This window comes from Brassica napus, chromosome A2 (assembly GCF_020379485.1).
Source record: "Brassica napus cultivar Da-Ae chromosome A2, Da-Ae, whole genome shotgun sequence".
Taxonomy (NCBI): Eukaryota; Viridiplantae; Streptophyta; class Magnoliopsida; order Brassicales; family Brassicaceae; genus Brassica; species Brassica napus.
Window position 1 is genome coordinate 28,507,628 of NC_063435.1, and position 15,706 is coordinate 28,523,333.

General features: G+C 34.8%; 2 protein-coding genes and 1 pseudogene across 2 annotated transcripts; 1 reads left to right on the top strand and 2 right to left on the bottom strand.

The window, feature by feature from the left end:
• Positions 1-3,783: 3,783 nt before the first annotated feature.
• LOC106353880 lies at positions 3,784-5,315 on the bottom strand. Its single transcript, XM_013793703.3, has 3 exons — positions 4,663-5,315; positions 4,285-4,558; positions 3,784-4,188 (listed from the first exon to the last, which is right to left on the bottom strand). The coding sequence occupies exons 1-3, from the start codon at positions 4,756-4,758 to the stop codon at positions 4,103-4,105; spliced, it is 456 nt and encodes a 151-aa protein (XP_013649157.1). The 5' UTR covers positions 4,759-5,315; the 3' UTR covers positions 3,784-4,102.
• A 216-nt stretch (positions 5,316-5,531) lies between these two features.
• On the bottom strand, positions 5,532-7,690 carry LOC106445086 (PLASMODESMATA CALLOSE-BINDING PROTEIN 1). The gene is made up of 4 exons (XM_013886620.3): positions 7,467-7,690; positions 6,833-7,072; positions 6,562-6,595; positions 5,532-6,002 (listed from the first exon to the last, which is right to left on the bottom strand). The coding sequence occupies exons 1-4, from the start codon at positions 7,516-7,518 to the stop codon at positions 5,741-5,743; spliced, it is 588 nt and encodes a 195-aa protein (XP_013742074.1). The 5' UTR covers positions 7,519-7,690; the 3' UTR covers positions 5,532-5,740.
• Positions 7,691-8,294: 604 nt separating this feature from the next.
• Positions 8,295-15,636, top strand: LOC125585139 (annotated as a pseudogene).
• The last annotated feature ends 70 nt before the right edge of the window (positions 15,637-15,706 follow it).

Below are 15,706 nucleotides of genomic sequence, written 5' to 3' on the forward strand. Positions count from 1 at the left end.
CCTCTCTCACAACCTGCTAAGCTCAGATAGACAACTAATCTCACTTATCAAGTAAGACCACTTGCGAACCAATAAACAAACTTACAAAAAAAAAAAGAGACCCCTAAATCCAAATGTCTCTGACAACCACTCAGCTCAGCTACTTTTCAGATTAAGAATCAGATTGTTGATTACTCTCTGAGGCTTCGTCATGGTTAATGAAGATTACGCCACGTGAGGTTCGGCACTCTTCACATAGCCACACGTCAGGTACAGCTTTAAAAAGCACCTTTGCGCAATAACTGAAACATTACAACAAATAAATCAAGATCCATGTTATTGGTTAAGTGGAGGAGGAGGATGAATCCTAATACGTACATATGCTCTCGTGTGACTCTGCATTTGAAGCAAGTCATAATAAAATCGTCAAATGCATTACTTCCACATATTTGACAAGGCTTCTTGTCCTACAAAACAATAACAAGACTAAACAAGAAACGCATTTTCTAATTCATCAATGTGTACTAATAACTCGGTTTAATAGCTTCTTTACCTTATAGTTGGTAACGCTTTCCTCTGTAGTAGAAGAAGAAGACGAACCACTTCTGTTGTACTCCATTAGTATCGATCAAAGAAAGAATAGGTTTCGGTTTAAGAGGAAAGAGGTAAGAAAATGATCGTTTTTTAGATAACAAGAACCAGCTTTTGTTTTCTTATTTCTCTTTGAAGAGCCTTTGTTGTATTTATATAGGGAAGCAAAGTTCAAACACTTCAGCACAATCTAGTCAATATTTTGACTCTATTCACACAATTAATTATGACCATTCACAAAATTTTCCGATTCGGGTTAAACTATTATTATCAATCAAAAAACACAGTCAAACTGAAATTACAGAAACAAATTTATGTGCATCGATTGAACTTTATTCTTATACAAGAAGTTGTATAAGAGAAATGTATTAAATCCCCTATATATTATTTGAGAAGCATTGTAACATTTTTTTGTAGCCACGTGTCATCACTAGAATGATTCTTAGAATCCTTAGAGAAATATGTTGGTCCATCTAAATATATAATAAGTTTTTTATTAAACCACAATAAATACATTATTAATGTGATTCATTATTTCCTTAAATAAGATTACAAAATTGCCTAATGTGCCTAAAGTATATATGACAATTAATGATTTTGAATAATAAAGATTTGATAAAAATAAGTGTGTATTATAATTATATTTGTTTAATTTTAAACTATTAAAATAAATTAAACAATCATATTAACCATATAATAAAAACTTAAAAAATCATTTATATATTATATTTTGAATTCTTAAAAACGAGTATAAATTACTAAAACTGTTAAAAGTTTCACATTCAAATTTTGTGATCTACGATTTAAAACTTTTGTTATGACATGCTGCAAATAATTAAAAAATAATATAAGTTGAAAGTCTCATTTAATAAGTATCAAAAATAAAAGATATATAAACATATGTATCATTTTAAATTAAACTATATGCCATATAAAAATACATAAATATCTTAATTTTGAAATTTACTTTGAACAGTTTTTTGATAAAAAAATTTGAAAAAATATTGACAACTTAATTTTTTAAAATATTATAAATTACTTAAACAATTAATCCCACAGTGAAAATTTTGATATCACCAATTTAGATTTTTTGCTATAACAGATACAAATGATAAAAAAAATATGAGCAAAAAGCATCATTTAATAAATATTAATATTAAAATATACCATATATATGTTATTATCATTTAAATTTAATTATATATCATATCAAATAGAAAAAATATTTTTTCGATTTATAAATTTTATTTATATGTTCGCACCAATTTAATTATATAAGTAGTAGATAATGACTTTTTAATTATTCAATATATATATTTATTATTTCATAATATGTTATAAACATATAATATATAAATAATTTATATATATAATGTTCATCCCGCGCAAGGCGCGGGTCTTAACCTAGTATGATACTATTCTCTTAGTTCATCATATGGTATGGCCTATAATTAATTCACAATTATCCCATTTTGTCTCCTTGTATTCTTGGCATTTTAACTTTTAATCCTCAAAAAGGTGAATATTTTCAAATCTAGCAATATTGTAATTTACATTATGTAATTTGTATAGAAAATTTTGGCTACATAAATATGTAATATTTTCGTATCAAAAGTCGATTAGTTTTTTTTTTAATTTTTTTTTCAAGTTTCGAAAAACTATTAGTTTCTCAATTATATTTTCATATGTTGTATCTCTTCTATGATGTAATATGTTTAAAATCACTATCAATAAAATAAAATGCTAAGAATATATAAAATTTAAAATGGAATTCTTTTATTATTGGTCCACCAATATATATGTTTATATATCTGATACTGGTTCTTTTGTTACGGTTTTGTTTTCCAAATCACCTCAAATTTGGATAATATAATATTTTTTTGAAGTAAATAAAAGATGTCGATATATTTTTAACATGGACATAGATACTAAAATGTTGTAACCAAAATAGTATAATTGAGTTCTTATCTTTAATTTTAATTTCACCTTGTCAACTAGTCATTATTTCAAGTCTTCACATCTGCTTTCTTAAGTTGTTATCCCATATTTTATTCTTATATTTTGCTCAAAAAGGCCCATATTTTGCTTATGTTTTTTTATGTAAAAGTATGCAAAAGTATTGAATTAATTTAGATTCTCTTTTAGAATTTTTGTAATATATATCATTTTAAATAGTTATAAATTTTAATAATCAATATTTAATAAATAATAAATATCTTATTTTCCCCTATTTGTTTGTAATTTTGGCATTTTAACTTCTAGAAATATTGTAATTTACATTATGTAATTTTTATATAAATTGTTTGTATATGTAAAATTTCAAGTATAAAAACCGAATAGTTTCTCAATTATATTTCATATGTCATATCTAATATGTGGGCATGTAATATGTTTCAAATCATTATCAATAAAATAATGTGTTAAAAATATTTGAAATTTGAAAAAGGAGTTCTTTCAATATTGGATCTACCAGTTTACATTACTATATCTGATATTGGTTGTTCTATTTGGATTTAAATCATCTAAGTTTGGATAATATAATGGCCTTATGATATTGAAAAACGAAGTGAGTATTTTGTCGTCAAAGAAACTCTATCATCTTTCTTTTAAATAAAACAACTTTAAATTAGTAGTCTTTCTCTTCAAGATCATTGGTTCACATATTATAGTAGCAAGGAGACACATAGGTAATAAAAAAAGACAGAATATAAGCTGAGTGTGGCTCAAAATTATGATCCAAGATATGCAATCTCACTTTTTGAGAGTAATTTGTTATCCAAGGAAAAAAGAATTGCATCACAATCTAATGGATATACACAAGACCTCTGTTCTAATCGTTTCTTCTGCATTTCTTCAAAAATCAAAATTTGAAGATTTAACAAGACCGTATCAGTTAGTTCTTGAAATATCAATTTTTGAAGATTTAACAAGACATCAATCTTGGACACAATTGACAAGATGGAATTGAGTATTTTAATCTTGTTTAGTTATAAATTTATCAAACTTTTTCAGAGTGATTCACAAGTTAATACAAATTATCTAAAATTTCACATTTCATAATCTGTGTTAAATTAATATAAGTTATCTAAAGTTTCACATTTTTCAGAATCAGTCTTAAACGTCTGGGAGGTATTGTCATTAAGGCATTAACTCATGAAATTGTATCTATAAAACTGTCGTTGAAGCATATACTATTTTTGTAACAAAGTTGCTAGTAAAGGAGAATGTACAAGAGTACTGAAGCAAATGACCACCAAAGAAGTCTAATCTTTATTCTCACTTATCTACTAAATTCTAACTTGCGACCCAAGAAACTCACGTTTTAAGAAACAAACCCTGAATCTATATATCTAGCACATCTCTCTGATGACAGAAGAAGAAACGGAGAATGTTCAAGAATACTGACGCAACTGAAATGACCATCAAAGAAGTCTTATGTAAGATAACTTGCGGCCCAAGAAACAATCCTTTTTAAAAAAGAAACCCTAAAATCCAGATGTCTCTAACAACCACTAAGCTCTGAGAAAATCATCTACTTTGAAGATTCCGAATCAGAGGGAGCGTTGGAGTCTGCTTGTTTCTTCTCAGGAGATGTGTTGATGGACGCTGTAGAAGAAGCTGTGACAAATCAAAAGACACATCAGTTTCTTGATTTCATACTCAGAGAAACTAAACCATATACACTTAATAAGCTAATGAGATTGGTCTCGTTACCTTCAGGACTTGTAGTATGTGCCTCTGATTGTGAAGGTTGATTAGTCGCTGAGGTTTCATTACCACTGTTCCGAGCATCCACACGACTACTGCTTGATGAAACAGAATCATTAGGAAGTACTGTCTCATTAGAATCTTCCGGCTTAACTTCGACTACGCCAGGTAAGGTACGGCACACTTCACATAGCCACCACATGTGCGGCTTATAACACTTCCTTACATCATCGTCATCCTCGTTACTTCCGCATATCTTACAAGGCTTCGTATTATTCTTCTACAGGTTAGCAAAAATAAGAACAAGAGTAATCAAGAAACGGTCTCAAGAATCATGATGATCGAAACGTATGTAAGTAGTGTGAAGATGCGTAGCTTCTTTACCTTATAGTTGGTAACGCTTTTATCGGTAGAAGAAGACGAAGAAGGAGGTAGCGTTGTTTCTGATCCAGTCTCGGACCCGCTTCCGTTGTCCTCCATTAGTATCGATCGTTTTCTTGGTGCGCAAGAAACAACTTTTGTTTTCTTCTTTCTCTCTGAAGAGCGAAGACGAACCTCTTGTGACTTCTCTCGGAACCTAAACTTGAATCTTTGATGTGTTTATATAGGGAAGCGAAGTTCAAATACGTTGGCACAGTCTAGTTGTTGTATTGAAAAATACGTTTCATCAACTGTGTTAAAATATCTGTTGAGTAAAGTTTTTTACTAAACATTAAAGTTAACAGCCTAGTCTAAAAGACCAAAGACATATTAATTTATTTAAATTATTATAACATGTGCGTATACGTTTCTGCATTTTGTTATTATGTTACTAAGCACGTTGCTATGGTCACTTCATCGTTAACAATTGAACATGATCATCAGTCAAAGAACAAAGTGAAAGTTATGAAGACATCAAGCTGTGAGAAAGCTCCTGAATGCCTCAAGGGAAGTTCAAGGTATCAAAGCGTCTGAGAAGAGGTTCATGGACCGAGGAAGGAGTTTAAGTGTCAATAAGACTCTAAGAGAGACAGAGGGTTCCAGCTCATCCGTCTGTCGGTAAGAAGCTCAAGGGCAACAAGGGGATTTCACAATCTTTTGCTTGTCCTCTTTGTCTGTCGTGTACCACATATGGGGGTATCAGAGACTTGAGAGTTCAGATTAGCTTGCCATGCGTTCTCTTGAAATAGAAACAGAAGATTCGTAGAAGTATGTTTGGTGATAACAAACCTTGCATCACTGGTCCCAATCTAGTAAAACAAAAGAAGAACCAGTAGATAAAATATCATTTATATATAAGTTTTTAAACTACGATTAAGTCTACCAGAAACCATCACGTGGCAAGAGCACAAGCAAGAGCTGAAATCTTCTTACAACAAGCACATAAAGACTCAGAACACACAGGACAGAGATTACCCCTAAGCTAGACCAATGTCCTTACGACAATAAGTGCACCAACAAAAACCAGGGAACATTAACATCCTTAGAGCATCAAGAAAGAGCAGAACCCACTCGAAGCGATCAAGACAAGGAAGGTGAACAGTTTGCTTGAGTTCTTGAGAGCAAAGGCACTGCTTTCTGTAGTGTAGTCCGGGTTAACTCCTGTCCCAGTTGCTCCTGTGCTGTTGTTTCCAAAAACTCCATTGGTTGAGGTTCCTGAGTAAGGACTGTTGCCACCAGGAAGTGTGGTGCTGGTTGAGTTGCCTTTTGGATTGGTTGTACCCGTAGTGCTGCCTCCAGAGCCGCTGGTGAAAAAGGCAACAAGTTACATTGAAGTGAATATCACACAAGAAACAACCACTTTGAGGCATTAATGAAGGAAGCTGGTTCAATGACTTTAAGGTAAATATGTATCCGTCTCTAATAACTGAGGGGTTCATAACAGTCAAGAACACTGATCATGCGTTCAAACTGTAATCCAATAAAGCATTTGAAAAGTTTCATTAAAGAACTAAAGAAATTGAGTACTTTTAGGCTCATGTAAAAAGAGTCATATAAAAAGAAGTTGTAATGGACCGTTCACATTAGAGTCAAAATGCTATTATTTATTTTATTCTGTTTAAGTAAATATTAATTATGATGATTCCTATTCTTAATAGATTTTGAATGATGCTATCCCTTTCACATCAAAAGAAAGAAAAAAAAATCAAAAAGTTGCAAACTTGGGACCCAAATCAAGCTTTAATCCACCTTTTCTCTTTACCACTAATATAATAGAAAAAAAAGTTGCTTAAATTCTTGGTTTTGGTCCCATAAAATGTTTCTTTCAAATTCTAGATATAGCCATTTGAATCAGAAACATACCTTGCACTAGTAGGGAAGGTACATCCTGAATAACCTGTAAAAGAAAAGGATCAATAAACACATAATACGTTAATAAACTGATAATTATCCACAAAACTGTAACTAGGAACTAGTCTTTATCACACATTTGGCATATATTCACATTGTAACAAAAACATAAAGCCTTAAACTTTCTGTAACCATAAACCAATCAAATGTGCATTGTATAACAAGAAGATGAATGAAACCAAAGAGCAGTAAAAAAAAAATGATGATGGTGCTTGAGACTAACTTGGATCAGAGTTAGTTGGAGTGGCAGTGCCACTGAAATCACAAGTGCCTGAAGCTTGACGCTTCTTTTGGAAGAAGCTGTTGACCGCATAGTTGCAGTGAGACCTAACATTGTCAGGGTTAAAGCAAGGTGCTTTTGGGTGAGTGGGGTTACAGTCTGCTCCATTTCCACAAGCATAGTCTATGGTCTTCTGTAACACATCATCACTCAGACCTGTCTTGCACACACACCATGCGGCACCTACATAGACCCAAAAAAAAAGAGAGAGGTAACACTTAGTGACTGATTCAAAATGCCATGAGACTCCATATTCAAGTAGCTTCTGTTCCTGAGTGTTCTACCAGATAAGAACAAAAGAAAACAAATCTTGATTTTTACCTTTAAATTATTCACACCAAAAAAAAAAGAACCCATTTTGAGACAGCCAGATGCTAAGAGAAATAAATGTGAAATACTTATAACAATAAATATAAAAATGGTAACTTTTAATCTAGTAGAAAACTCATGAACAGTAAAACCCTTGACTGTTACAAGAACCCTTTTTCAGACCAGAGCCAAAAGGGTTGAGACTAGGACAGTGAGATAAAGACAAGACTAATGCTAAGAATCTGAAGGAAGAGTGGAAAGATCTTACTAGAATGGCCAGCCATGGCTAGTAGGAGAAGTGAGAGAACCAGAGCAGCCATGGATGCGTTCAGAGAAAATGTCACAGTGTGAAGATAGAGATAGAGAGATCTCTAGAGCAAAGGAGAAGAGAAAGTGGAGAAAACACAAGAGAGAGAGTGTTGGCTACTTCTTGTGTAGAGAGTGATGTGGTGTGTTACCCTCTTTGTCTCTTCTCAAAACCCTTTTGAGTTTTTGAGTGCTTTTTTGCATCATTAAAGAACTTAGCTCGTGTAGAATTTTTTTTTTTGGTACGTATGTTTTGAGATTTAAATTAAAGAGACATTCTATTATTATTTACTGGTAAAAAAATAAATAAAAAAACAGTCCATGTTTATTATTTAATGAAAAAGCCAAATTTTGTGTGGTGTTCCACACAAATGTCAAAATAAAAAATGCTGTATTACAAAATTTAATGTAAAAATTCAAACTCAAAAACACTATTACACAGTCCATCTATATTTTAATATATTGACAATATTAGTTAACTATTTGCAATAAATGTTCAAAATTCAAACTCAAAAGCACTATTCTCACCAACCTAAATGGCTACCAATTAAAAAGGAATAATTTATTATTGGTCCATCACATGTTAATTGTAAAATATCTATACAAAAAAAAACTTTACCAATCCAAACGCCGTCGTTTAACTGAACCCGTATTTTTGCGGGTCGGTGTACGAGTCCTATGAAGTGACGCCGTCGTTTTAATGAAACCGTATTCTAGCGGGTCAATGAACGGGGTCCTATTGAAGTGACGCCATCGTTTTAATGAACCCGTATTTTAGCGGGTCGGTGTTACGGGTCCTAGTACAACTGTTCATTAAGTATTGAAGTGACGTCGTTTAAGCGAAAGCGATCGATCGCCTTCTTCCCCGGAGAGTTAAACCAGAAGGCGAATAAGAAGAAGAAGAAGAAGAAGCCTAAACGACGCAGACGACAGCGTTTAATCATGTTGGTCCAGCTTCCTCGCTTGACAAGCTCTCTAAGAGACCCCTTCGACATCGATCAAGCCTACCTTCGCCGCAAAACCATACTCCAAACTCTCAACAAGCCTCGCAGGTCAGCTTCTCCTCCCCGAGTTCCTGAGATTTCGCCTTGATTTGAAATTCACTCGTTTATTAGGGTTTCACTGGATTCTCTAGGATCATTGTGATGACGAGTATTTGAATTGTCTTATTGTAAATACTTTAATTGAATTGGATCGTGTTGTGTTTGCTAATTCAGCTCTGGGAGTCGCCTCGATGAATCTGACCTTGCTAGGAGGATAGTTCATCAATGGGAAGGAGGTGATTTTCTGATTTAATTTATATATATATACATATATATATATATATATATATATATATATATATATATATTTAATTATCTTTATAAGAGCATGATTAACGAGGGTTCTTAGGTTTAAGAGCAGGTTCTTAGTTTTTTTAGATGGTTTCTTATATTCCGATAAGAACCCCATTGATTATGCTCTAAGTGGATTAGACTATGAGGTGGTGCTTTGTGTGTATGTTGATTTGAATTGGTGTAAACAGCTTCTCCAGAAGTGCGGCAAGCGTACAAGCAGTTTATTGGAGCTGTAGTGGAGTTGATAGATCGGGAAGTTCAATCAGAGGAGTTTCGTGAGGTTGCTTTTACAGCGTATCGTCTGTTTGGGAAGCCAGTGGAGGAGGAGGAGGACAGTGGTTTTAGTGATAAGAGCGTTGCTGAAAAGAAGTAAGTACTCCTGGAAGATTGATTTATGAAAAAGGCCAAAGCTTTGTACTTTTTCTTGGGTGTTTAACGTTGGTTTGTTTTTGTTTTTATTTAACAGGTTAGAGTTGCAAAATGTTGTTGGTCATGCTGTCTCGGATGCTAATGTAAAGAACGTGGCCTCCTTTGCTCTGGCACTCTACTCGATACAGCCTGCTCATCAGTCTGAGGTATATGCGGATGTGGTTGATGATGGTGCTGAATTTGGTGCGGACCTTGTTTTCAATCTACCAAGTCGTTTTCTGGTGGAAGAATCACTTGGCGAAAGAGGGTTTGAGAATGAAGAGAGCAATAGCGCTCATGCATCATTTTCTGAAGGTTGGAGTGATGTCAGTGACATGACAAAGAATCAGAATGCAGGAAAATTTGATTTAAGTTGGCTTAGAGACGCATGCGGACAGATGGTTAGAGAAAGCAATTCACAACTTTCCCGTGATGAGCTGGCAATGGCTATATGTAGGTTTCTGGATTCGGATAAGCCTGGTGAGGAGGTATGTGTGTTGTGGTGAAATATTTTGGAGTTACTATGCCTCATCCTGCAGCATATACTCAAAGTGGAAGTAAAAGGGGTTTTAACCTTTTTTTCTCTGCAGATAGCTGGAGATTTGTTGGATCTTGTTGGGGATGGCGCATTTGAGACTGTTCAAGACCTTATTATGGTAAGCCTGGCGTGTATATTTCTCTTTTATCTGAACTTGTGATTGGACATTTTTTGCCTTATTAGCTTTAGATTCTACTGTATAAAATGCATGTCTCGAGAGTTGCTGTTACGTTTGAGTGGTAATCTTTATCTTGTAGCTCTTAGTTAAAGCTACGTACTAGCTTAGTCTATGTTACTGCAAGCCGGCTTTAATGGTGTTTAACTGAATCACGTTCTAATATTATTACTGAATGTTCTCGCTTGATATAAAGTCATTTCGTGGATATGTGTGGGTTTGTGCGTAGGTATAGTAAAAGACTAAGAGGGTTGTTACTCCGATATATAGTGAAGTTATTCTCTGCTTTCTAGTTTCTAAGAAATCTGAATGGTGTCTGACTTGTTGATTCCCTTTTCAGCATCGGAAGGAGATTGTTGATGCTATCCATCATGGTCAGATGGTTCTCAAGTCTGACAAAACAGCTTCAAACACCCAAACCCGGATGCCTACATATGGCACACAGGTAGTGCCATTTGAGCGAGGCCTTCCATATAATGCTGTGCCAATTTTTTTTATAGCCACAGTAACCCGCAGCCACCTTTCAGGTTACTGTTCAAACAGAGTCCGCAAAGCAAATTGAGAAACTTCGGCGTAAGGAGGAAAAGAAAAACAAACGCAGTGCCGAGCTTGGTTTAGAGAGTGAAATATCGGAGGCCAATTTTTCTTATTTACTAGAGGCAAGTGAAAAGAATAGTGGGTTTGATGATCTGATCGGGTCTGGAGAAGCCAATTCTCTTGCATTTGCTCTTCCCCAAGGTACTGTAAGGAAGCACTTAAAAGGATATGAGGAAGTCTTTATCCCGCCTACCCCTACCGCACAATTGAAACCAGGCGAGAAACTGGTACGTCTCATCCATATCTAGAAGATAGATGACAGTTCTTGCATGTAGAAAGTTAAATCCAAGTGTTCTTCAAACATATTAATAAATTTTCTAGTTTAGATCCTATTGTAGCCTTTTCTGTGAGATTGCGTGCATTCTAACTTTAAATTCTTGCATGTTGCCAGATTGAGATAAAGGAGTTGGATGACGTCGCTCAAGCTGCTTTTCATGGGTACAAAACTTTGAACCGTATTCAGTCTCGAATATTTCAGACAGTTTACAACACCAATGAGAATATATTGGTGAGTCATATGTAAATTTTGTGTCCGCACCGAGCGACAATGCGAGTTACCTTCTCAAGCATAAGTATATTATGTCCTTGCAGGTGTGTGCTCCAACAGGAGCTGGAAAAACAAATATTGCTATGATCTCTGTTTTACATGAGGTAAGTACTTTTTTACTTGGTTTAATATTTTTGTTTCCCAACCTGATTTTATCACAGACATGTTGAAAACATTTTGAGATTTTATTTACGAAGAGCGTGAATAGATTTTTTTTTTAAATGTATGTATGTTGTGCTGTAAAAGAAGTTGATATATTGTAATCATGCTAAAATGTTTCATATTTTACTCATATATTATCTAATTGTCTCGCAGATTAAACAACACTTCAGGGATGGCTACTTGCACAAAAACGAGTTTAAGATTGTTTATGTAGCTCCTATGAAGGTAGAATCATGTTAATATAATCTTGTGGATAAGTTTTATCGTCAGAATTTTTATTTACTTTTTGTTCTTTATAGGCGTTAGCGGCAGAGGTCACATCAGCTTTTAGCCGTCGTCTTGGTCCATTAAATATGGTTGTGAAGGAGCTTACAGGGGATATGCAACTCACCAAGAGCGAACTTGAAGAAACTCAGGTTTTATATAAGCTTACAAGATATACTTAAGTTTCTTGCGGAGGCATGCATGAACTGATATATACCTGATTTATTGATTGTGAATTAGATGATAGTGACAACACCAGAAAAATGGGATGTCATTACTCGCAAAAGCAGCGACATGTCATTGTCAATGCTAGTAAAACTCTTGATCATCGATGAAGTGCACCTTCTGAATGATGATAGAGGTGCAGTGATAGAGGCATTAGTTGCTCGGACCCTCCGTCAGGTAACGTCTTGTTTTGATCATATTTTGTTCGTTGTTGAGTTAAATGCTAGAAATAATCTTTCCGTGAATATTGGTTTTGTTAAAGCAATTCTTGAAGTTATACTCTCCTCTATTTGGGCATCACTGTAAAATCTGGTTGACTTTTGTTCTGTACCAGGTAGAGTCGACGCAGACAATGATAAGAATTGTAGGCCTGTCAGCCACTTTACCTAGCTACCTACAGGTCTGTTCCAACAATATATATATATATCTGTCACGATGTTTTTATGCACTACACTGTGTTACTTCATATTTCCTCGTTAGTCTCGGGAAATTATAGTCGCTCAATTTTTATATTTTATTTTTGAACCTTTTTTGTTGGGTGGATTTCAGGTTGCTCAGTTTTTACGAGTGAACCCAGACATTGGCCTTTTCTATTTTGATTCGAGCTATCGCCCAGTTCCCTTAGCTCAGCAGTATATAGGCATCACCGAGCATAACTTTGCTGCTAAAAATGCATTGTTAAATGAGATATGCTACAAAAAGGTCTATACATCTTGAATAAAGCCTTGTCCATTTTTATGTTAATATGGACAGTCACTTATCTACATGGTAATGCTTTCATGTTAGGTTGCTGATTCAATTAGACAAGGTCATCAAGCAATGATTTTTGTTCATTCCCGAAAAGACACTTCAAAAACAGCTGAGAAATTGGTATATGATATTTTACATATTTATATACTGCTTCTCTTTACCCGTTCTCTTCCAAAATTCATGCATATCTTTTTTCCTGAAATCTTAAATGTTATGTACACCTGAAAACACGTGAGGATGATTTCGCTGCAAAGTATGATTTCTCAATGGATTTCAAAATCCAGATCTAGACGTACATAACTTCAGTATTTTTGACGTAGATTGATCTTGCTCGGGAAAATGAAACGCTCGATTTGTTCACGAATGAGACTCATCCTCAATTTCACATAAGAAAGGTAAATAAGTGCATTATGCATCATCTTTTTGAAATTCATTGTTGCTACTAATTTTTTAGGTTTGTTCTTACTGAATCTCAGAAAGATGTCATCAAGTCCAGAAATAAGGATCTTGTCAATTTTTTGAAGCTGGTTTCGGTATTCATCATGCTGGGATGTTACGATCTGATAGAACACTTACGGAGAGGCTGTTTTCCGATGGACTCTTGAAGGTACGAGATATTTTTGTCTGCTTGCTCTTTATTGCATAGATACTTATTTTCTTCCAACATGTTTTGGGCATTCAGGTGCTTGTTTGCACTGCAACTCTTGCTTGGGGTGTAAATTTGCCTGCACACACAGTCGTAATTAAGGTATGCTTATGTGTAGACAAATTGATTATGTATATTTTAGTTGTATGGCTGGTTTTTGTATAGTCAAACTTACTCTTAATCTATGCCAAGAGAAGTTTCTCTTATTGTTGGAGATCAACAAGTGGTTCTACAAATTTATATAATCTTTCATTATAGCTATAATCTGTCCTTATAGCTCAATATGTTTGGTTAATTTCCAGGGAACACAATTGTATGATGCCAAGGCTGGTGGGTGGAAAGACTTGGGAATGCTTGATGTCATGCAGGTAAAGGAAAAATTCTTCTTTGGAAAAGGGCATGACAATGCAATATTTATTAATGTGTCATACTATTATATGTATTAGATCTTTGGAAGAGCTGGGAGACCGCAGTTTGACAAGAGTGGTGAGGGAATTATTATCACATCCCATGACAAGCTGGCTTACTATCTTCGGCTGCTGACGAGTCAGCTTCCCATAGAAAGTCAGGTATTGGGCACAAACCTAAAGAACTTTGGTCTGTCATCCTAATACATAAACTTCCCGAAAGTTCCATTTGTAGTTTGATCTGTCAATTCTTTTGGCCATACAACGAGTTCCAATGTTATTCTTATTTGCAGTTCATAAGCTCCTTGAAAGACAATTTAAACGCAGAAGTGGTTTTGGGAACTGTGACTAATGTTAAGGAAGCTTGTGCTTGGCTTGGATATACATATTTGTCAATTCGGATGAAGTTAAATCCTTTGGCCTATGGCATTGGATGGGACGAGGTACGTTATTCTTTGCATGGGTAGTCTCCATAGCTATCTGCATTCCGGCTGATGAAGATCTTTGTTCTTTTCTCCACTTTTTCAGAGAGATATTGGTTCTTCACATGTTTTCTAAAATTTTGTGCTGAATTTGTAAGCTCTAAAAGTTTACATGGAGATCTTTATCCTGGAGATTGTTTGTGTTCATAGTGTGTTTTCGTACCATTTTGTACTTAAAATATTCCTTGTGTTTGTGCTACAATTAAATATGTGCTTAAACCATTCTGATCGTGCTACTCGTCACAGATAATTGCCGATCCTTCTTTAACATTGAAGCAACGGGCCCTTGTGTCTGAGGCTGCACGTTCACTGGACAAAGCTAAAATGATGAGGTTCGATGAAAAAAGTGGAAACTTCTACTGTACTGAGCTTGGACGGGTTGCAAGTCACTTCTATATTCAATACTCTAGTGTTGAAACGTACAACGAGATGTTGAAGCGGCACATGAATGAAAGCGAGGTTTGCTATAATCATTCTGTTGTTATTAAATTTCCCTTTAATGATTGATTCTAAGTTTAAATGGTTCCACCTTGTTCTTTGTTCGGTACCTTGCTAAAGATTTATCCATTACTTACTGATGTCAAATTATCTGCTGTAGATAATTGATATGGTTGCCCATTCTTCTGAATTTGAAAATATTGTGGTAAGAGAGGAAGAGCAGCATGAACTTGAGACTCTTGCACGTTCTTGCTGTCCCTTAGAAGTAAAGGGAGGACCTTCTAACAAACATGGAAAAATTTCGATTCTCATTCAGGTCATTGACTTTCACAATCACTGCAATATTATTTATACCTAGGATATATAAAAGATGGTTGATGTGTAGAGTTCTGATATACTGACTTTATGATCTGCAGTTGTTCATATCTCGTGGGTCAATTGATGCATTTTCTCTGGTCTCTGATGCTTCATATATTAGTGCTAGTTTAGCACGTATAATGCGTGCCCTGTTTGAGACATGTTTGCGAAAAGGGTGGTGTGAGATGACTTTATTTATGTTGGAATACTGCAAGGCAGTTGATCGTCAACTGTGGCCTCATCAACATCCTCTTCGGCAATTCGATAGGATATACCTTTTGATGTAAGCTTCTGATAATTACATTTGACTTGCAATATGGAATATTTTTGTCTAATTCATCTCAATCAAACAGACATTGAGAAAACTTGAAGAGCGAGGGGCCGACTTAGACCGCTTGTATGAGATGGAGGAAAAAGACATTGGAGCGCTGATTCGTTACAATCCTGGGGGAAGGGTATATCTATACATATCATAATTCAATAAGCTAATGCATTATATATTTTTGGAGAAAAACACTAACATTTCTGCGCTATCTTGCTAGTTGGTCAAGCAACATCTAGCATATTTTCCTTCAATTCAACTGGAAGCTACTGTTAGTCCAATCACCCGCACTGTGTTGAAGGTAGCTTATGGAAGGCCTTTTCAATATTTGATTGTTCTTCAGATGCCAATCTATTTAACATCATTCATTTTGTCACAATTTTAGGTGGATTTGCGTATAACTCCAGATTTATATGGAAGGATCGCTTTCATGGTGCTGCTCTTCGTTGGTGGATTCTCATTGAGGTTGTACCATAGAACTCCCATTAAGACACATTTGTTTCAGTGACAATAACGAGCTGACATTTATAATCTAGTATCTCATCTA